This window comes from Narcine bancroftii, chromosome 12 (genome assembly GCF_036971445.1).
Source record: "Narcine bancroftii isolate sNarBan1 chromosome 12, sNarBan1.hap1, whole genome shotgun sequence".
Lineage (NCBI taxonomy): Eukaryota > Metazoa > Chordata > Chondrichthyes > Torpediniformes > Narcinidae > Narcine > Narcine bancroftii.
Genome location: NC_091480.1, coordinates 99157249 through 99181214, shown reverse-complemented (window position 1 = coordinate 99181214; position 23966 = coordinate 99157249). Strand labels below are relative to the sequence as shown.

At 45.6% G+C, this 23966-nt stretch overlaps 1 protein-coding gene across 7 annotated transcripts in view; it reads right to left on the bottom strand.

Moving 5' to 3' along the window:
* Positions 1-17463, bottom strand: part of ace (angiotensin I converting enzyme (peptidyl-dipeptidase A) 1) — a 135400-nt gene extending 117937 nt beyond the window's left edge. For 4 of the 7 annotated variants that reach the window (XM_069905136.1, XM_069905139.1, XM_069905135.1 and 1 more), the window contains exons 1-2: positions 16121-16688; positions 1291-1455 (exon numbers count right to left, since the gene is read on the bottom strand). In XM_069905136.1, the coding sequence (XP_069761237.1) occupies positions 1291-1455; positions 16121-16342 (387 nt within the window). In that variant the 5' untranslated portion in view covers positions 16343-16688. Of the gene's footprint in view, positions 1-1290; positions 1456-3926; positions 4373-16120; positions 16689-17371 lie in introns of those variants that run through there. The other 3 variants (XM_069905138.1, XM_069905137.1, XM_069905140.1) reach the window with 3 other exon arrangements.
* Between the last annotated feature and the right edge of the window lie 6503 nt (positions 17464-23966).

Sequence of the window (23966 nt, the reverse complement as noted above, 5' to 3'; positions counted from 1 at the left end):
AAAATATATCTCAGATTCAGGATTTATTGTCATGAACAAGTCATGCAATTCATTGTTTTGTGGCAGCGTCAAGTGCAAATGTTCATATTATAACCAACAACATTACTGTAAAAAATCTTAAAAATAGTTGAAAAGTAAGGCAGTGTCTTTGGTTCATTGGTTATTCAGGAATTTGGTTGCGGAGGGGAAGAAGCTGCCCTCGTGCTGCTGAGTGCTCGTCTTTATGTTCCTGTACCTTTCCCTCGATGGTAGTAGAGTGAAGAGGGCCTGGCCTGCGTGGTGGGGGCCTTTGACGATTGTAGTGTGAATAAAAGCTCTCACGACTGGAGGGAGAACAAATGCTTTTATTAGCTTATAACTGAGGGTAAGGTCTCACAGCAGTCTTCATAAAGGTCTGGGTTTAGGCGGGAAACCAGGGTTATAAGTGAGCAGATGGGGGGGGGGGGGGTGCAGCCATCAGCACAACACATTACCAGGATAGAAGCCGCTTTTATAATGAGATAATATATAATGAGATAGGTTGGATATTTGAATATGTCTAAGCAGTTTTTTAATGCAAACAGAAAGTGGGAAGATTAATATAATTAGAAAGGGAAGGTGGGAAAGTGCAGGTAGGCATCGATTTGTATAGTGTGGAAATAGGCCCGCCAATGCTGACTAAAATACCCCAACCACACTTGTCCCACCTGCCTGCATTTGGCCCACATCCCTCTAAATCCATCTTGTCGATGGATCTGGCCAATTTCATTCTTAAACGTTGTGTAGCACCTGCCTCAACTACCCCCTCCAGGAGCCCGTTCCACACACCCACCACCCGCTGTATAAAAATGGTACCCCTCAGGTTCCTTTTAGATCTCTCCCCCTCATCCTAAACCCATGTCCTCTGGTTATTGATTCCTCTACTATGGGCAAAAGACTCTGTGTTTACCTGATCTAGTTTGGTTGGAATAGGATCAAGAGGTGAGGAAGTTGGTACGTGGATTGCGTGAGCTTGGAGAAAGAGGAGAAAGTAGAGATTCAAGCCAGAATCTCTTGGTCTTAAAGGAGCAGGAATGATCGTTCCCCATGAGGAGTGTTGGGGAAAGAGATAGAAGTGGTTAAAATCTCTCAAAGAACCATTTACCTTTTCACCTCCAATACAAAATCCAGCTGGTCCCAACATCCAGCAAAGTCACACTTTGGTACTAGTGTGTCTGGAGTCGGAGGTTAGTGACTGCCTTGGGAATCATTTGTCCTAATGTGTAGTGCCACTAGCATGAGAGCACTACCCTGCCAGCACCAAATGCATACCTTCTTCCTCTCATCAGGAGAGAGGTTTGCGGAGCCCAAGATCCGAGTCAGGTTGAGGAGCTTTATCAGCTGCGTATCATTGATCTTGTCTCTGATGCCATCAAACTCTTTCGCTTTCATGGCCCAAGCTTCCACGAATTCCTGCTCCACCATAGAGGCGTTGATCTGTGGAACACAAAGACCACTTGTTTAGCTAGCAATGATAATCCCCTGTTCCTTCAAACTGCTGTCAACGTGGAAAGGGCTGGAAACATTCAGTAGGAGAAGCAGCATCAGTAGAGACAAAAAATGAATGTTCTAAGCAGATGGTCTCTCTTCTGAATGAAGAAAGATAGAACACTGGGTTTACATTGCAGATGAGGTAGAGGTGGAATGAAGAGGACAAAGGGAATGTTCCGATGGGATGAGCTGGGTGGTAAGTTGATCAGGTGAGTTAGAGAATGAGAATGCAAACTAAGCTGAAGGAATATTACAAGGTTCTTGGCCGGTCTGAAGATGGAGATCACATTATAATTGGGCAAGGACATCGGGAAGGAGGAGTAGATGGTTGTGATCTCATCTCTGTCCAGTTTTCTTCCCAAATCTTGAGGCCATGTCTTCCCCAGTTCTCGTTTTTCAACTGGGGATACAATTTTCCTGTCTTTATTTTATCTTTCAGTCTGCCTGCATCCCAAGGATTGGCCACAATGAGGGTATGGATACAGTTCTCATTGAGGAAGAGCCCAGTGGGAAGCTCCAATTGCCTGTTCTCCATGGAAGCAGGCAGAGGGGGAAGATGTTCGTGTGTCTTCTGCCAGTGATAAAGCCTTTTATCCTTGAAGAGGGAGCCCATGTGGCCTCCCTAATGAAGGTGTGTCTGGCTCTCTGGGAGTCGTGGCAGGACTTAGAATGATCATGAGACTGGCAAGTGGGAGTGAGAGAAATCAGTAGCCACTTGTGTGTAGACCAGCCTTCCTTAAACCTTTTTCGTCACTTAGGACTCTGATCAAAATTTATGGGCTCCCTTCCCTGTGAAGCAATCAGTAAAATATTTATTTTACATGTGGTAAAAAGAAAACACTTCTACTTAAATGTTCTGTGGCCCCAGGGGAACCGATGGGCCCCCGTTGAGAATGGCTGGTGTTAACATTGAGGTTCATGAGGTCTGATGCTGGAGTGAGGCCTGACACTGAAATAGATGTGTAAGCAAACATAAAGGTCTTGCTGGTAAACAAAGGAATATTTTCAAATACTCACAAACAGGGTAAAACTGTTCCACTGTCTTTAACAACACATCCCTGTTTTGTTTTGGAGTTGTGAGAATGAATTTCTCACCCAGAGACCATATTAATTATCTATTATTGGCTCTGAGTTTGTAATTGGATCCAAACAACACCTCTAATAAAAATGAAGTGAAATGAAACCTTCTGTTGTCGTTCAGGAACATCGTTTTTTTTAAAATAAGTTGAATCTGTTTTCAATTAACAAGGCCGCCCTGATGCTTTCAACAGCTGAGCGCCTCAAACTGATTTATCACTGGAAGCTTTTCTTTACATTCCCAGGCTGTGTGGCCCTTGCATCCATGAGCGGTTGTATAACCCAAGATGTCAGTCTACAGCTTCAGAACTAGAAACATGTCATCGTTTCCATGCTCCATTTAACTACATACTTGCTTTCACTCTTTAGCTTCTGAGACACCATTTCCTGTTGGGTTCCCACACTAAACAACATTTATTTCATCTTATTTATTTAATCTATTTATTTATTTACTTATTTATCTATTGATACATTTATTTATGTATCCATTTATTTGTTCGTTCATTAATCTAACTATTTATTTATTTATTTATGTATCTGTCTGAATCTTTCTTTTTTCCTCTCTCTGTCTGTTAATCTATTTATTTACAAGATCACAGCATTACAAGAAAAACAGAAGCAGGCCATTTGGTCCATCAGGTCTACCACATGGGAGAAGCCAATTCCAACCACTGAAAATTTTGGAGGATGGCAGGAAACCAGAGCACCCGGAGGATACCCATGCAGTCACGGGGAGAACGTGCAAACTCCTTATGGACAGCGCCAGATTTGAACCCGACTAGGCTAACCATGTCGCCCAGACAATTGGAACAGATATAGAGTTCTTGAATCATACATCATGGAAACAGGTCATTTATACAAGTCCAACATGTCTCTTCTGACTTGCTAATGTTCGCCCCACAACTCGGAAATTCTTTCCTTTCAGATATTTACCCAGCTCCCTTGTGAGAGCTTCAACACACAGGGACCACCCTCTCCATTCAGAGTCATACCCTCCTCCTATCACTTCTCAACTTTTTTCTCCTGTGCCCCCCCACCCCTATTCACCTATGACCTCCTACCTGTTGGCCCACGCTCCACCCTCTGCCCCTCTCCCCACCATTTTATTCAGATGCCTGCATTTTGATCACACCTTGATGAAGGGCTCAGGCCCAAAATGTTGGTCATGTATTTTGTTATAAAGAACGCTGTGTAACCTGAACACATTTCATTTTTTTTGCTCAGACAAACTGCAACTGAGTATTTATTTGTCTATCTTCTTACATTTATTATCTCTTTTTCTGGCTTGCGTGTGGTTGTACTTTAACATGTACTAATGGTAGATGGTGAATCTTACTTACCTGTAAGATTCAAATTCCTGGGTGTCAACATCTCTGAGAATCTCCTTGGGGTCCATGTTGATGCAATCACGAAGAAGGCCCGCCAGCAGCTCTACTTCGTTAGGAGTATGAGAAGATTTGATGCGTTACCAAAAACTCTTGCATATTTCTACACGTGTACCGTGGCAAGCATTCTGACTGGTTGCACAGGACAGGAAAAAGCTGCAGAGAGTTGTGAACTCAGCCAGTGCCATCACGGGCACCAGTCTTCACTCCATTAAGGACATCTACAAAGGTTAGTGGCTTAAGAAATCAGCCTCTATCATCAAGGACCGCACCACCCAGGCCATGCCTTCTTCCATCAGGAAGGAGGTACAGGAGCCTGAAGACGAGTACCCAATGGTACAAAATCAGCTTCTTCCCCTCCACCATCAGACTTCTGAATGGACAATGAACCACAGACACTGCCTCACTTTCTCTCTTCTTTTGCACTATTTACTTTTAAAATGGTGTATTTACGGAAATGTTATTTCTAGCAGTTTTCCACCTGTGATGCAGAACAATGAATTTTGTGACACGTGTTCACCACAATAAACCTGATTGTGATTCTGTGCAATGCAGCGAGTAGGAATTCCGCTGCCTTTGTACATTGTACAAGGCTCCACACTGATCCTCAAGGGGATCTTTTCTCTCACTGGAGCTCCTTTTGTTCTTAATGCACTTATAGAATCCTTTGGACGTTACCGTATTTGCCAAACTATCTTGTGTCCTCTCTTGTCCTCCTTTCCATCTACAACCCCAACAACTCTTGTTCTCTTCAAGAGATTCACTTGATCCCAGCCTCTTTATCTGACTTCAGCCTTTGCTTTTTTTCCCTGACCAGAGTCTCAATATCTTTGGGCAGTGTGGGTTCCCAAATAATCCCTTGAGGTCCTTCTGCTTAATTCCCAATATTCACTTTGCAGGACCTCACCCCTAACTTTTCCTTCAATGTTGTTCAGATCGTTGTCTGAAGAGGGATTACAGAGTCATTGAAGACCCCTATCACCCACACGCAGCATCTTTCAGTTGTTTCCTTTGGGAAAGAGATACAGGAGTGTCAGATCCACCACCCCCCAGGCTGAGAAACAGATTATTCCCATGGGTAGGGAGGATGCTGAATGACTAATGAGCTGCTCATACAAACTCCCTGAGGCTCTATTATTTATTTAACAATATTTATTTATGTTTAAATATGTTTATATGTACTGCGTGTTTGTCTGTTTGAGTTTTATGTCTGTTGGTGTTCCTGCACCAATGACTAGAGAACACTTTTGTATTTGTACCATCAGATGATAATAAATTTGAACTTGCTGGTCCCAATATATACAACTACATTCTCTCCCTCGAGAATGTTCTGCCACCGATCAGAGAAATCGTTGACCCTGGCATCCAGGAGGCAATACATCATGGACTCCAGCCTCTCCCTCTTCTCACTGTTTTCCTCCCATACTGCACATCAGAGCCAGTTGGGCCACAGAGCTGGAAGCTGCTCTCCCCTGAGAGGCCCTCCTCCCCAACAATATCCAAAATGATTTAGTCAAAATTCATCATGTGTCCTTCACTTAATGCCTATATTTCTTCCTGGCAGCAACCTATGTTTATGTCTCCCTGTAAAGCCCCTTAAATACTCAGTGCACAGGTGAGAATTAAAATGTTCCCCACTGGGACGATGATGCCACACATTGGCCCGCATAAATATTCAATCCTCTATAAACGTCCGTCAGCACTGTTGGGTCTCTCCGTGTGCGTCCTGTTTGTAGTTGGCAGCACTGAGGACTGTGACATCTGCAGATTGATGTACTCCTTCCTCTTGGCGATGGACGTGATCCATACAGATGCTGGTGGTGAGGGGAAGGGGAGAGGAGAGGGGCAACCATCCACACCACAGGCATCTGTGCCCCACTCCCTTCATGCCTGCCATGGAGAGAGGCGTTTAATGCTGATACTACTTCCCATGATTCTTAGAACCAGTTGTGGTGTCTGCAGGCAGCTTCTGCTAGAAACCATGCAGGTTGCATTGCAATGCAGCAGTCAAGTTGAAAGCACTACGGCACTTCTTAAAGGAAAACTTTCCCAATTTTGCAATTTAATGGCCCCACAACTAGTAATGAAATCAGCCCATGATGTTGTGCTGACCTATGTAAACCTACTCCACAGCAATCTAAACCTTCCCTCCCTCACACCCATAACCCTCTTTTTTTCTTGTATCCATGTGTCTGTCTAAGAGTCTCTTAAATGTTCCTAATACTTCAGCCTCCATCTGTAATGCATTCCAGGCACCCACCACTCCTGTGTAAAAGACCTACCTCTGATGTCTCCCCCAAACTTTCCTCCACTCACCTTCGACAGATCTCCTCTGATATTTGGTGTTGTCGCCCCAGCAGAATGGTGCTGGCTGTCCACCCTATCTAAGCCCCTCATCATTTTATACACCTCAATTAAGTCACCCCCTCATCCTTCAAGGTTAACTTCAATCTCTAGATCTGGAATTTCCAGCATTGCATATCAGCAAAATATTAGGCTGTAAAGATTCACAGCAATTAAGGAAAGAGCTGATAAGAGGGGACTAATTGGACACCTACATCAAAGTGTCAGCACAGAGACCACAGGCTTCTTATCTCCTGTGGTGTAAAAAACAGGTGAAGCAAAAACGAACTCAGCAGAAACATCCAGGGCTGAGGAAAATTGGAACAAACTCCAGGTTTGATCTTTAGTAAAAGCCTATTTGCTAAATAAAAACGTAAAATGTGGTGCTAACATTTTCACACCCCAAGCACAGTTGTCTGCAGAAGATGCAACTGTGTCATGGTGCAAAAGGCTGATGCTGTTAAAATGCCTCTGCGGAGCCTGCCGGGGGAGGGGGGGTAATTAGGAGAATGGTCACCGAAGGTTGGTACAGACACCAGAAATAGCAGAGAAAAATTGAGAAGTAGTGGGTTAATTGGATGTGATTGGTTGGCACGGGTTTCAATGGCTGGAAATGGGTTTGTATTATGTTGTAAATAAAATTTTTTAATTATAAAAAATCTTGCTGAGAGTTTGCCCTTTGTGGAGCCGCAGGAACTCTCTTGGTCTTACATGGAATCATCTGAGAAATGGAATATACAGCTGTGGGGATTCAGCAGGTTTCATCCCCATTAATTTCCCCTTCTTTTCCCAACATTGATTTCCTTCAGTCCCCACTTCTCAATCAACCTCTGTTCCAACACATATCTGGGAAATTTCTTGCTCCTCTTTTGTGAGGACAGAACCAAAATATCTGCTTAATTGTTCTGCCATTTCTTTGTTCCTCCATTTTTGACTGAGGGATAATGTGATTCCTGGAGAGCCGTCTTCATGCCATGAGAAATTTATCAACGCAAGCATAAACTCTTTTGAATTTTTATATTTTACCTATCACCTGCAGACTGTGCTCTCCCACCACCGCCCCCCCCCCCCCACACCTTCTTATTCAGGAGACTTCTCAAAATCTGGCATCCCTGATGAAGGCCTCAGGCCTGAAACGTCAACTGCCGATACCTTTCCACAGATGCTGCCTGGCCTGCTGAGATCCCCTGACACTGCATGACAAATCTCCACAGCCAGACAATCTACATCCCAGATGATCCTAAGTTTTCCTTTTCAGCTGAAAGGCCTTTATGGGGTTCCACACTTGGTGTCCGTAATGTTAATAAATTGGGGAGCAGAGTTCCAAAATTTGCAGAGTTTGAAAACTGGTCACATGGTTAATGCTGAAGGTGAAAGTTTTAGAATGCAGGAAGATATAGAGGGGTGGCTGTTTGGACAGAAGTGAGGCAATATGGACTTTTAGTGCGAAGGGGAGATTATTTTTATTTATTTTGTTTCATTTGGAGATCCAGCCTGCACTTTCCTCCTTTCCCTCCCCTCCCACCATCTCATTATTCAGGCGGCTGCCTGTTTTCAGCCACTCCTGGCTAAGGGCTCGGGCCTAAAACTTTGGCTGCCTTTTCCTCCCTTATGGATGCTCAGTGAACTGCTGTTTCTCTAGCACGTTCATGCACTGCACTCACTCCCAGCATCTGCAGATTGTCTTGCTTCTACAGCCTTCACACAACATGGGTGAAAAAAACTACATCTTAGCGGTGAGGTGAAGCTAACAAGAGTTAGCTTTTGGAGCAAAACAAGAAAGTCTGTAGATGCTGTGATTGTAGTAAGTGCACAATCTCAGTGGAAGAGCTCAGGTCCGAAAGCATTGGTTATATATCCTTGTCTATTCTGGACACTGTTGGACCTGCTGAGTTTGTCCAGCACGTTTGTGTATTTACCATGAATTAGTATTTGACCATGAATGAGGGAATCAAAGACCCTGTGTGGAATTGTTGTTACTGGGAATCAAGTGGAAAACCTGCTCCTGACCAAATTATTGTGGCGAGGCAGAGAATTGTGGTTGCAGGATGGATTCTTCAGCCTAGTTCAGCAATGCTCTGCTACTCAGTTGATGCAAACCCGTTATCAACCACTTCAACCTTTGCTTTTCAATTTAGTGGATGAGTGGAGTTCAGTTGCATTCACAGTGTGTGCTGACATTATTCTACAAAACAAATTAGCATCGTCACAACTTGTGCTCAGATAATTTCCCTCAGTTAATTGTTCTACATTGGTTATATCAGTGGATTATACCCAATAACAGTGACCTTTTCTCCAGATAAGCTCAGAAATGGAGATAACTATTGATCATTATTACACACTGTTCATTCCATTCATGTTACAGCAGATAACAAAATCATTTGTTCACAAATACATCCAGGGCTTGGCCTGAGTTGTAATTGTCATACAACACAGAGACCAGAAAATGTACATCTCCAGCCAGAGGGAGTCTAAACATCACCCCTAATGACTGAGTGTCAAATCCAGGCTATCAGTGGTGACCTTGTGGAAGAGGTTGCAGGAAGGAATGGTTAATGCTGACCAGAAGCTTAATGACACCAGCAAAGAGGTTGGAACCTGAGTTAAATGAGATGCATCTGCAGATGCTGGAAACCTGGGGAAGCACACAAAGTACTGGAATAACTGAGGAGGTCAGGCAGCATCCATGGAAGGTTGGTGTTTCGGGGCAAAGAGCCTTCATTGGGAAACTGGTGTATGGCTCACCCTTGACACTCAGGATCTTCCAAAGTCTAATCTAAAATTCTACCACACTTAAATCTGTTTTAACAATAGCACTAGAGTCCAAGAAGAAAGTCTGCGGACACTTGTGGAACTGCCAATGGTGTTAAGCAAGAAGGACTGCAGTTACTGGGGTCAAGTGCAATACACAAACGTACTGGAGAAACTCAGCTGGTCATGCAGCGTCCAGAGGAAATAAAGGGGAACCAATGAACGTGACAAAGGGCCCAGGCCAAAAACCACTTCAGGATGCTGTGTGACCTGTTGATTTTCTCCAGCACATTCAAGCCCCAGAGTCTGCAGACCTTCATATTTAACACCATTAGCAAATTCTTCCAGCACTGTTGTACATTGAAGTTAGCAATAGCACAGTCCAGAAGTGCATTGCTGCCCTCTCCACTTTTCTTGCCTGGTACCAGAAGCTCTCTCCGCACCAAAAACACATTCAGGCCCTCTTCTTCTGTGATTTAAAAAGGTTAATTGGTCAATTGGTGAGTAATTAGTGAAGGTGAAAGGCAGGAGAATTTAATTTGTAATTTAATTATTTTTAAATTTTAACCATACCCGACAGTAGAAGGTTCTTCTGGCCCATGAGACCTGTGCCACCTAAATACACCCAATTATCCTACTAACCCCATATGTCTTTGGAACGTGGGAAGAGCACCTGGAAGAAACTCGCACGGACATGGGGAAAATGTACAAAATCCCACGGACAGCAGCGGATTCGAACCTGGGTCACTGGTAGTGCAATAGTCACGTGTTAACCTCTACACTAACTATGACCTACCAACATTCTCATAAATCTCTCCAGCTTGACAATGTTATCTCCTGCTGCACGGTGACTGTAAACGTTATGAGAGACCTTGGGGATGTGCTGAATTTCCTTTGCCTTTCTGTGAAGTTAATATTTCATCTGAGTGTTCGTTTAATCAGATTGGTTATCTGCTCAGCAGAAAACAAAGAGCAAGAACAAGTTGCAAGTACTGGGTGGCCTCTTCTACTTAAAATCTACTTTAATGACAGATGAAAAGTTCAAGTTTAATGTATCCAAGCTTTTTACAATACACAGATAGGTGGAGAAGTTCATTGTGAAGAGGTCAAGGTGCTTGCTAAATGCAAAACATGCAGCTCAGTAAGAGACACGTGGCCCATGAGCCCATGTCCCCCCATACACACCAATTCACCTACAACCTCGTACGTTTCTGGAATGTGGGAGGAAACCCACAGTTACGTGGAGAGGGTACAAACTCCTTACAAACAGGGCAGGATTTGAACCTGATTCACTGGAGCTGGAAACATGTTGCAATAGCCACTACGGTAACAGCACACTACCCCATGAGGAGTCTCATCCATTTTGAATGTTGTGTTTCTGATCATTGGAATGTGTATGTGAGAGTTTCTCCTCATCTCAGTCCTAAATGACTTGCCCTTATCCTTAAACTGTGATTACTTGGCTCTGGAATTGTGCATTCACTGCCTGGTTCTGGAGAGCTTTCCTGTTCCCTTCAAACTCATCGAGTTCTCCAGGAAATTGCTTTCTGGTGGCCAAAATACCCCAATGTAAAGCCGCATATTCTACCCCTATGCAGCTGTCGGGAGGCCACCTGAAAGCACAGGAGACGCCTTTGAGGCATACTTTCCAACCCTCCTCCGGGAAGGATAATCGCCGGAGCACTCAGGTCCCACCAGGCACCTTAATGCAGCTGGCTGAAAGCGGCTGCTAAGGGGATGACAATCAGCTGGTGAGCGCCTGACAGCCTCCCTCCCCGCTGCCCCTGACTCCCGGCGCGGAACATCAAGGCAGGGTTAGCCCCAGCACTGACAGCCTGAAAGGACAGGAGCCAGAGTGCGCTCCGAGGCACCTCCCCTGCAGCTGTCCCTTTCAGGTTGCCACCTGAACGTCAACACCACAGGTCTGAATCCACGTCTGCAGGAGTATTCTTGGCAGAGAATGCATCTGAAAGTGCTTTGGTGTAACATGAAAAAAAAGTGACAAGTCTAAGTGTCTTTGAGTGTTGATAGAGATAACATCCAGTAACTAATCTGGCATCACAAAAGCCCAAGGCTACCAGATTGTCAGAGTTTTACTGCAATAACATTACAACAGATTTCATTGTTGGTGTATTTCAATCTCACTCTGCAGTTCTCTTGCAGACCAACAATCTGTCACAAGCTGGAGAGTATGTAATGGCTCACAGCCTCCTGGGGAGACAATTCCCTAACCTTAGAGAAAAATTAATCCTTCGTCTCAGGCTTACATTTTTTCTCTACCTTTCCAAACAAAAGGTATCTAAACCCCGTCAGAATCTTTTCTGGTCTTCATTGAGATCACCTCACATTCACAAACTCCAAAGGGCATTCTCCTCCATCTTTGCCTGCGGTGCCACAGGAGTTCATCCAGTGAACAGTCGGGGCACCAACGACAGGGGAAGCACAGATAATAAGACCTGATCTGTCCGCAGCAGCTCAGACCTGGTCTCACCAGCTGTAGGAAGGCTTCCCCACTTTTACACTCCATTCCCTTTGCAATATTGATAGAAACATAGAGTAGGCACCAGGATCCTCAAACCTATCCCATTGTACAATGGTCAAGCTGCTCATCACTAGCTTTAAACCTTATCTGCTGGTTTCTCTTACCTTTGATTCCTTGGGGATAGGTAATTCCAGAGATTCAGTGCCCTCAATTTTTAAATGATCACCCTTTGCAGCTTTGTCCCCTTGTTCATCACATCTCCCCAATATGACCCACTCATAAAGTCACCCCTCATTCTTCCACACTCCAAGGAATGCAGACCCAAACTGTCAGGTCTCTAGGCTGTCTGTCTTCTTGATGCACCTACCTGCCAACCTCATGTTCAAGTTCATTGTCATCTGATTGTACATATACATATCCAACCCAACGAAACAGCGTATCTCCAGACCAGAGCGCGCATACACTCAATACATCCTACACACAAACAACATATATACATAGTGATCCAAAATAAATATTGATAAAAATAATTTACAGATTTCTAGGATTGTCCAACAGTCTCACCACCTGCGGGAAGAAGCTGCTCCCCAGCCTGGCTGTTCCTGTACCTCTTCCTTGAAGGTAATGTCTCAAAGATACTGCAGGCTGGATGGTTAGGGTCCTTGATGATTCTCTGAGCCCTCTTTAAGCACTGCTCCTTGTAGAGAAGGGAGACCCCAGTGATCTCAACAGTTTAATCACCCTCCATTCTGATCTCCTATCTGATGCAGACCTGCTGACTGAGTTCGATTGACATTGCCACAGCAATCCTGCTCAGTACACTGTAAATCTTTAATTCACACTGCCTTGATATATATCCTGAGGGACACTGGAAGGACAGGGTGGGGGGTGAGGGGTTCCAGGGGCTTTATTTTGGATGATAGGACGAGCAATCCTGGGGTTCATTTGCTTTCCTGGATGCGCTCAGCAATGTTTCCTGTCTACTGGTGTCCACCTGTGTACTTAATTACCTTTTGTAAATGTGTTCTTGTGAACTTGTTCTCCAAAGCTGTGCCAGTTCCTAATTTAATTAATTTAGACATACAGCATGGTAACAGACCCTTCCAACCCTCAAGCCCATGCCACCCAATTACACCCAATTGACCTACAACCTCCTGCATGTTTTGTAGGGTGGGAGGAAACCCACACAGATACAGAGAGAACATACAAACTCCTTTCAGACAGTGCGGGATTCGAACCCTGGTCGTGATTGTTAGTGCTGTAACAAGGTTGCGCTAACTGTACCTCCCGTTAGTATGTTAGTAAGGAACAGTATGTTCCTATCTATATTTTTTGATTTAGACATTACAGATGAAGCATTTATTGCTTTAAAAAGGTGGTGAGGGGCTGTGTTCAGTTGATCAGTTTCAACAGGCTGCAGGTATCTCCCAGGAGTCACTGTAAATATCAGGGAGTTCAAAGGCCATGCACTGGCTCACCGCTTCAACTTACCTTTGAAGTGGTGTTCACTGCCACATTATCGTTATTACCCAGCCTATCTAAGGAAGCCAGCTCTAAAGATTTACACGGAATTCGACAAGATGTGCTATGCACCTGTTGTTATGGTAGAATTTATGCTTCACACTTTCCTCCCATGCCCCTCGTCTCTCCTTCCTGAAATATACTGTCTTCAAATCTTTGAAGCCTCATCCTTATCTCGCCGATTAGATTGACACACCACGACGGGAATATCGAATGGAGTAGACCAGATCAGAAGAGATGCAAGTGTCCACAGTGTTTGCCTCGACTGCTCTGAGTGTTTTCGTTTTCCTGGTTCTCACTGCACTTGGAGCAGAAATTACTGGGAAGGGGAGAAGTGGAATTGAGAGGCTTGGAGAGGTAGTCCAGGGCCAGCAAGGTTGACAGCAGGGATGTGAGCATCAAGTGCAGAAATGCAAGATGAGCAGGAGGCTGGAAGAATGCAGAGTTTGCATAAAGAGCTGCTTCATTTACTTCGACCCCTGGCAACCATGGAACACATCAGACTGTCCCTTGGACCTACTTACGCAAACTGGTAACTTCTTCTACAAATTGATTACTCCTTGCATGTAAAAATAAACTTGTAAACCCCTTGGTATTTCAAGTTCTTTTATGCTTCACACAAGGTTCATATGGAGCACAGCCAACCATGTCCGAAATGTCACAGCCTCCGCCTTTAAGTGTAGGATTTAAAGTGAAACAGAAGGATTGGAAACACTCAGCAGATCTGGCAGCACCTGGCTCCCAGATTCATTCACCATAAGACCATCAGACATAGGAGCAGAAATAGGCCATTCAGCCCATCAAGTCTGCCCCACTATTCAATCATGATCTGATCATTTCCCCACTCAGCCCCACTGCCCAGCCTTTCCCCCCCCCCCCCCATAACATTTGATGCCCTGGCTCATCAAGAACCTATCAATTTCTGCCTCAATAACATGGCCTCCATATCGGCCTGTGGGAACAAATTCCACAGATTCACTGTCCTCTGGATGAAGAAATTCCTCCACATCTCTGTTCTAAGCTGACGCTCTTCAATCCTGAAGTTGGGTCCTAATGATGATACAACCACTGGACTGGCCACACTCCTACTGGCGAGCACTGCAGGGGGCAACCACTATACCTGCAGGAAGGCAACCTGGGAGGCTGGCCCCACCTGCTGGTGGTCAATCACCGGCTCGTGTAAAATCTCGAGCCAGTCCCTTCAGAGAGTCAGATACGTGGAGCTAGCAAAGAAACTGAGACTGGTGTGTACAAGTTAAAGCGAATTAAAGTCTGTTGTACAGTCCGTGGACTTTGCGTCAGAATTATTCGCACAGCAGCGCTCACAACCCTCTTGTCCTCGACTCTCCCACTGTGGGAAATAAACTTTCTACATCTACTCTGTCCTTGCCTTTTAACATTTTCGATTTCATATTTCTACCATCTTCAATTATTTTTATTTTCTTTACGAGCGTGAGTTTACAGTGTGTTGGAATTGTGACTGGCCTTGAACAAATGCCTTCAATAACATTGGGGGTGTCTGGAATTTGTGAACGATACTTTGGAAATCTATGTGGTCTAGCAATACATCAAATGGTACTGCTGCTACTCACCTTAGGTGACCTGACTTCTGCGCTGGCTGCATGGCATTTGCATGTTCTCCCTGTGGCTGTGATGCAGCCCCCTCTGGTACATTGTTGGCTGAGTGTTAAGGGAATCACAACAGGGTTCATAAACTTCAGGGAAATGAGTGGAGGAAATGGGACTGATGGGAATGCAGGGAGTTAATGGACTGAATGGTCTCTTTTTTTGGAAGGAAATGATCATCTGAGGCGGTGTGTGAACCCTTGGGGGCAGCACAGTGTGGGAGCTTGGGACAATGACTTGCGAGCACCTGCTACCAAGATCACTCGTTGATGGATGCCATGGGATCCATTTTGGAGTATTAATTGAAGGCAATGTTCAACCTGCACACATGAAGGTCAAGTAGACATCTTGAAGCAGGCTCTGTGTTTCAGAGGTGGTTGGCTGAAGAATAGATGTTGGCTGGACACTGGGCTAGTCTCTCACAGTCATGAGATCAGCCATACATCACACCTCACACTGCTCTCTCTGCCCCCTGCTTCCTCACCCATTTCCTGCTCCCTCACCCACTGTTCTCTCTCTCTCTCTCTCTCTCTCTCTCCATCCCCCTCACCACTCTGTGACTGTAATCCCCGACCCCTCTGGGCCCCCTGACCACTGTGTCCGTAACCGCCCGACCCCTCCCAGTCCGTAATCCCCTCGACCACTCTTGATTCCCTCTTGGCCATTCTGTGCACTTTGACCACTTTGTATCCCCCCCTCAACCACTTTGTGCCCCCCTGACCACTGTGTCTGTAATCCCCTTGACCACTCTGTGTCCGTAACCCCCCCCTTGACCACTTTGTGTCTGTAACCCCCTCGACCACTCTGTCCGTAACCCCCCCAACCACTCTGTGTCTCCCTAACCACTCTGTGTCCACCATCTCCCGCACACCCCCTCCCACCACTCTCTGACGTCACCTTCCCTTCAGCCCATTTTCTGATCCGTGCTCTAAACCTCTCTGACCTGCACACTCACCCATTCTCTGCCAGAACTGATCTCTGCCCTGCAGCCAGTCCTGATTTGCCTCTCTCTCTCTGATCAACTCCACCAATGTGTTTCCTACTGATGCCTTTGCCCGCTTCCCCCAGCTCAACTCCCTGAATGCTCTTCCCTGGGACCAGCAGCAAGTGGGGAACAAGTTTTTCACTTTATATCTCAAAAATGTTGTTAATAGCCAGAAATGTGACCGGTGAGGATTACAGTACTAAAATAAGATGCAGTCAAGTTTCTGCTTGCTGGGTACAAATTCTGTTATTACAGTGTCCAGTTCTGCAGGTCTGCAATCTGTGGTCAGATATTCAGTGAATGGGCTTATTTCCTTGCATCACTGCTGCCAAAGGAATGAGGAGGGAGGGAAGGGTCCCAACGCGGATCAGAAGCCCCTGCCCCCCCCCCCACCCCCGTGTATGAGCAACACCCACTGGAGCAAGAAATGAAAGACAATACCTGCTTCTCTTGGTTGTACTCCGTCAGGTTGGTGTTGTAATTCCAGCTGGCTAAAACACTGCTGAACAAGATTTTCTCTGCAGTTTGGCTATAATTGGCCATGAAGTCGCTGGCTCCTTTTTCATCAATGGAGTAGTTGGAAGGTTTGTATATGTCATCCAGAGCACATGAAGTGCCCAGGAGCGTGAACAATCCAAGGAGCACCAGCATGGTGGTAGACATGTCCGTCAGTGCTCTCTCCTGAACCAGCAGCTATAAATACAACCCCGTCCAAGTCTAGTCTCCCGGATTCTGCCTTGCTAATAACACAGTCAGCAACTTGCTGCTGTCACCGATAGGACTGTGCACAATAATTAAAAACCCTTCTTGGTTGTTGGCTTCTTGGAAGTCACTCTTGGGTCAAAGGTTCCTCCTTCAGCAATTGGCTGCCACAGCTCAAGCAAACATTTCTTCACATCTGGCAGCATAACTGGCTCCTGCCGTACAGGGCTGCTTCTTGTCACAGGAGCTGAATCTTGCTTAATATAACACTGCCTCTGCATGGCAGCAGAAGGAATCTTACACTGAATTCCCCCCTCCCCCTCTCTCACCTCCTCTTTCTCTTCCTATCCCTTCTCCCTCCCTTTCTCTCTCTCTCCCCCTCTCTCTCTCTCTCTCACACACACACACACACACACACACACACGCACACACACGTGTGTAGTTAACTCAGTTCGATAGGTTTGCCCATTACCTCTGTCCTCAAGCTTTCAGCAGACTGCAGCGTTACATTTCATCAACCCACATTATGTAAAACAACAATCCCTAGGCAGACACTGGCTAGCATTTGCACCGACCAGCTCCAGCTTTTTTCCTGGACCATGGATTTATTGTTATGAACACAGTTTCTCCATGTCTGGTGCCGTGAAGTTTGGCATTGAGGAAGTGATGAAATGCGTCCCCCTGTACACCCTCCACCATCACGTAGCAGCGGGTCTTATTTCCTTTGTAGTTTGTAAACGTTTACTTCCAGATTCAGGGATAAGCAGAGTTTTCCTTTTTTTAAAAAAATCTTTCTATAGGTTTAAAATAGAAGCCCAACCTACAGAATCAACAATGAAAAAGCTTATCGTATCAAGAGTACATCACAATGTAATTCACGCAAGAGAAAAGCCTATCCATAATCGTTGATATGAGAGTCTCTAGAAATTAATTCTTGATGGAAACCTATTTATTTACATTGTGTTGAGCAACACTCAGAATAATTGTTACCTTCTGGTGGTGCACATCCTCATGGCAAACCAGCCCCGCTTGTATCGCCAAGTAGCGGGGCAGCCATGGGGAAATGGCGTCTTTGGCTCCAGCATCCCTTCCAGTGCCCACCCTGGGCAGCGATTATGACGTCACAATGCACCAGGTGATGAGCTCCTGTTGCCCTTAAAGGGGGATGCGCTAAATTAGAATAAAGACAGTTGTTAACGACCCTCAACATGGTGGCTGTGTTCCTTCTACTGACCCTGACGAGCCCAGATGTTTTTTCTGGACTCCAAACACCATGGATGCAGCAGAGATTAATGCAGTCTCCCTCAAGCTTCCCCCATTTTGGACCCACTGACTGAGAATAGAATGTGGTTTGGGCAGGAGGAAGCAAAATTTCAACTCCGCAACATCTCCTCAGACACCACGATGTTCTATCATGTCGTGAGCACTCTGGACTAAGATACGGCAGCGAGGGTGGACGACATCATCCACCACCCCCTGGCTACAGGCAAGTACATCACCATACAGGGCCCCCCACTGCCAGACCCAGATGGCTGCCACCAGAGAAGTTCCAGCAGGCAAAGGAGGAGTTCTCCAGGCTCCAGGAACCGGGAATTGTCAGGTGCTCGGACCGCACCTGGGCATTGCCGCTCCATTGGTCCTGAAATCGTCCAGGGGCTGGAGACCATGTGGGGACTACCGTCAGTTGAATGACGCAACCATCCCTGACAGGTACCCGGTTCCCCACATTCAGGAATTCTCCGCTAACCTCCACAGTGCACGAGTCTTCTCCAAAGTGGACCTCGTGTGGGGATAACATCAGATCCCGGTGCATCCAGATGATGTGAGTAAGACGGCCATTATCATCCCTTTCAGCCTCTTCGAGTTCCTGTATATGTCCTTTGGTCTAGAGAATGCAGCCCAAACATTCCAGCGCCTCATGGACACAGTTGGAAAAGACCTGGACTTTGTGTTCATTTATCTTGTCGAAATTCTCATTGCCAGTCACAACCACGACAAACACAAAGCCCACCTTCCCACACTCTTTGCCTGGCTGGCAGATTTCGGCCTCACGGTCAATGCGGCTAAATGTCAGTTCGGCAAGGAGTCCCTCCAGTTCCTGGGGCGCACCATTTCGGCGGCTGGGGCCGCACCGGCACTGGAGAAGGTAGCGGCTGTTCAATGATTTCCCCAAACCCTCCACCCTGAAAAGCCTCCAAGACTTCACAGGAATGGTGAACTTTTACCATTGTTTCATCTCTGGAGCCACGCGCACCATGCACCCATTGTTTGCACTCATGGCCACCAAAGAAAAGACTTTATCGTGGTCAGAGGAGGCGGACAGGGCTTTCATCCTGACAAAGGAGGCTCTAGCCAGCGCCATGCTGCTGGTGCACCTGTGGCCGGAGGCACACAAGGTGCTATGGCAGTGGGGGGGGGGGGGGGGGGTGTTCTGGAACAGTGGCTCAATGGACAATGGCGCCTGCTGGCCTTTATCAGCAAGCAGCTGCACCTGCCGGAACTCAAGTACAGTGCCTTTGACTAGGAGCTCCTGGTGCACATACACACTAAGCTCAGAGGACTATTTATTGACTGCAGCTTCATTTTCAATACTTCCAACGACCTGGGCTTCATTGCCCAACCCTGTAATCAGATCCGTGATTTTCTAACCCAGTGAAGATTGAATTCAGCAGCTGCTCTTCCATCATCCTTCACCCCAGGGCCCCACACATCAGTGCATTCAATCCCCTTACCCTACTCCCTGCATGAGTGTGTGGCCAAATCTGCTCCAACTCCTCTAAATTTATGGATGTCACCGCTGTCAAAAACAGGATGTCTGAAAACAGAAAGGCATAGTGGTTAGCGAGTTTAAATCTGTAAGGAGTTTGTATGCTCTCCCTGTGTCTGCGTAGGTTTCCTCCAGGTGCTCCCACATTTCAAAACATACATGGGTGAGAACCTATTGTACGTGCTTCCACCACCGTTACTGGCAGCACAGTTTCTGTGTGAAAAACTTACCTCTTATATCCCTCCTGTACTTACTCCCAAGCACCTTAAAACTATGCCCCCTTGTGCTAGTCATTTCAGACCTGGAAAAAAGCCTCTGGCCATCTACATGATCAATGCCCCTTGTCATCTTAAACACCTCTATCAGGTCACCCCTCATTCTCCAAGGAGAAAAGAACGAGTTCACTCATCCTTGCCTCATCTTTCCCAATGCAGGTAACATCCTGGTAAATCTACTCTTCATAGTCTCCACAGCATCCACATCCTTCCTACGGTGAAGTGGACAGAAATGAACACAATATTCCAAGTGGGGTCTAACTAAAGTCTTGTATAGCTGCCACATTACCTCCCAGCTCTTGATGAAGGCCAACACACCATATGCCTTCCTAACACTATCAACCAGTTCAGCAGCTTTGAGTGTCCTGTGGGCACAAACCTCAAGATCTCTAAAGTTCTTTACACTGCTCAGAGTCCTCCCATTAACCGTATTCTGCCTTCAAATTGGAATTACTGAAATGAACCACTTCACACTTTATCTGGGTTAAACTCCATCTACCACTTTTCAGCCCAGCTCTGCATCCTATCAATGTCCCATTGAAAACTCTGGCCACCCTCCAGACTATTCACAACACTGCGCACTTTTGTGTCACCTGCAAACTTAGTAACTCACCCTTCCACGTCCTCATCTAGGACATTTAGCAGTCCCAAAGGCAGGAGGTCAAAGGAAGGGAGAGCAAAGCAGAAAGCAGGGGGAGGAGGGATGGCACGGTGAATAGAGAGAGAAGGGATGGAGAGTTAAGGGAAAGAAGATGAGGAGAAAGGAAGGGAGGGAAGATAGATTAGGTTCCTGTTCCTTCCTTCGACTCACACTGACTCAGTAAACACAGAGGAATCATTTCGAGTCCCATTGTTTGCCAGATGCTGAAAACTGTCTAATTTGTGGTGGTGTTTTGTGAAGCACAGTTAAAATTTGTATCGATCAGCTAGGATCATCGTGTCATGGTGACATAGAACACAGACCTACCAAGTAGAAGGGACTCCTTTTATTCTGAAACTGTGCACTCTGGACCTAGACTCTCCCACTACCAGAAACATCATCTCCATGTTCACTCTGTCCGACCTTTCAATAATCAGCAGGTTGCCCCAAATATTGAAAGGCCTGGAGGGAGAGATGACGTAGGGATTATATTTTTCAGTAGGAAACATAGGAGAAAAGGACACGACCTCAGAATAAAAGATTTAGATGAAATAAGTGTGCTTCCCTTTTGTAATTCTGTTGCAGTTTATCACTGATCTCAACATTGGATTTTATATCTGACAAGAAGTGGACCAGTGCTTCTCAAATACAAGGAGCATTCCTGTTCCACCTCCCCCATATTTTGCACAATTCCCATCTTTTCAAGCACCAGCCATTACCTACTTTGCTTTCTTATCCTTAGTGTATAAACCCCCGACCCAAATTGCTTTTAAAATGAAGTGCAACTTGTGATGGAACCAATGCAGGAGTTAATTTCTTGAAAAGGCCCCCTACATAAAGCCTGTGTTTCACCATTTCTTTATGATAAACCCAAATTCGTACCAAGGGATATCCACTTCTGCAGAGGGAAAACAGTCACTAATAAATGCAGCTCATTGCCTGTGTTATTCTATGTTCTACGTTAATTTTTATGTTCTACGTTCCATGTTCAATGCTCAATGATCCATGTTCCATATTCCACAATCTACATTTGATGTTCCAAGTCCACGTTCCACATTCTACATTCCACGTTCTACATTCCACGTTCAATGCTTGATGAGATAAATCAAAGCCATGAAAAAGCTGCTGAGCTGATTTATCAGAATCATCCTGGACCTGATGTAGCCCAGGTTCAAAGGTAGTTCCAGAAAATGTTGGATTATTTTTCGTGGAATCTGGATGCACAAGAGCAGATATAAATACAAATATTCAACCCCCCCCCCCCCCCCACCACAATGTTTGAATAAATCACCACAGCTGAGTATGATTCTCACTGTTCAATGTGAGTTCATTATCCTCTGCTCTGAAACCCTTACAGACTGCAGTCTGGCAGGTAGAAACCAACTACAATAGCAAACATTGAAATAACCACAATACGTCAAGACAGAAAAGGAATCATTAATATCAATAAATAAATAGCTGCAGTTAGTGACTGATGTTTCAATAGTGAAGGCAGATTGTTTGGTCGTCCTGGGTAGTTTTGGATTAGGGTTGGGGTAGTATGGGGTGGTTCAAGAGCTTGATAGCTGTTGGATAAAAAACTGTTCTTGAACCTATAGGCCAAAGGTAGCAGTGAGAAGAGGTTGTGGCCAGGTTGATGGCGGTCTTTTATGATGTTGGCTGCCTTCTTGAGGCAGAACCTCCCATAAATGCTTTCTATAGATGGGAGATTAGAGTCTGTTTATGGACCTGGCTCGGTTTGCCACTTTGTGCAGTCTTCTGCCTTCCTGGGCTCTCGAGTTTCCAAACCAGGATGAGTCACTGTACTTTACACAGCATACCTGTAGAAGATTGATAGATTATTTAATGACATGACAAATCTCCTGGACTCCTTGGGAAGTAGAGGCATTGTTCCTCTGCACTGGCTTCAGGAAGGGTCCTCCAATATGTGGGCTCCCAGCAACACAAAGATACTAACCTCTTCACCTCTGTCCTGCCTGTGAAGGCAGGTGTGTGGTTCCTCAGCCTCACCTTCATAAAGTTCACTATAATCTCCTCAGTCTTGCTGATGTTGTTCTAGTACCACACAACTAGGTATCCGATCTCCATTCAGTATTCTGCCTCATTCTTTCCTATCATTCTGCCAACAGTGTGGTTCTGTCAGTGACATCATGGTTTGTATTGGAGCCAAGATTGGCTACACAGTCATGAGTACAGGGGGAATAGAGCAGGGGGCCAGACACACAGCCCCTGTGTTGATGATCAATGAGGAGGCATTGAAGTTGCCAGTCCACACTGATTGGGGTCTGCCAATGAGGAAGTTGAAGATCCAGTTGCAGAGGGATGGGAAGATCCCTGAGTTTGGGTTTTAGTACTGCTAGTTTGATGTCATTAATTGCCAAGCTGAACAGTGAAATGAAATATGGGCAGAGAAACAGATGGTTCATGTGTACACAGTATTAATGGAAGTTAATTCTGTTGGCTCTGTCTGTCTAATAACCCTCCAAAATTGTTGTTTTCACCATATTCGAGCTTGTGAGCATTTCCATCTGTTACTGCAGCTCCACGATGGCCACAATCTCTAGAATCCCATCCCAAACCTTCCCAGCTCCTTATCCTCCTGTAAAATGGCCTTCATATTTCCCTTTCACAAGAAGCTCCTGGACATCTGCTAAATAGGACCAAAAGACAATAAGATATAGGAGCAGAAGTAGGTATTTGGCCCATCGAGTCTGCTGTCATTCCACTCAACCCGATCTCTGGCTTTCTCCCCATAACCTTTGACACCCTATTCAGACACCTGTCAACCTCTGCCTCAAATGCACCCAATGACCTGGCCTCCACTGTTGCCACTTGGCAGCAAGTTCCACTCTCTGGCTGAAGAAATTCCTACACATCTCAGTTTTAAATGGGTGCCCTTCAATCCTGAAGTTTTGCTCTCTTGTCTTTGTCAAACCATGGGAAACAATGTTGTCACATCTACTCTGTCTAGGCCTTATGTGTCTCCTCATCAATGGTTTGTTTGATAGCATTCCCATGAGGACCAGCAAAGAGTTAAGGTACATCTGTTCGATGTACATACAAATGGGAAATATTGTCCTCGTCACCTTATACTAAATAAGCATTTTCTTTTTCAGATATCTAACATTCAGCATTTAGACTTTTCCCTGAAATTAAACCACATTATTTTGAAGTTACCCGGCCGGCAATGAATTTGTAAATTGCTGGTTTCTCAATTGCCTTAACCAGAACACATTGTATTCGTGATGTTGCTAGGTCACAAATTCAACCAAAGTTCAGCCAAGATCCACTACAATGGTTCTGACAGTGACGAGTTCTGATGGAGGGTCATTGGCTTGCAATGTCAACCCCATCTCTTCACAGTCACTAGCTCCTTTTACATAGAACCCTCAAGCTTGCTTTCCTCTGGCTTTTATACACTTCACTTACCTGCAAGAATGTAGAAAAGGTGGATTGGCTACATTTCCTCTGCCAAATGACCCCGCGTCAGAGGTGGGGTGAAGTCACACCACCTCCTGCATGTGCTATGGTTTGATGATTCTTCTCCCAGCACCAGGTGTTAATTTTGGCTTCACTACCACCACCATTTCAGGTGAGGAGTAAAGGATGATGGACAGATCAGGGGGTTGAGGGGTAGAGTTGGGAGACAGGCAGTTGATTGGAAAGCGACATACAAAGTGAGAGAGAAGCGAGAGAATAAAAGGAGGCCAGGAGGAGGAAGATGAGTCATGTGGGATGCAGCTGGAGGGGTATGTGGAATCCAAGGCTGCCCGGACTAGGATCTGAGAAGAAACAAAGGTGATGAAGGTGAAGGACAGAGAGAACTAGATAGAGCTAAGGGGGATGAGGGTAAAATGAGAATGATCTGGATGGGATATGTGGGATAGTGCAAGGGGGAAGAAC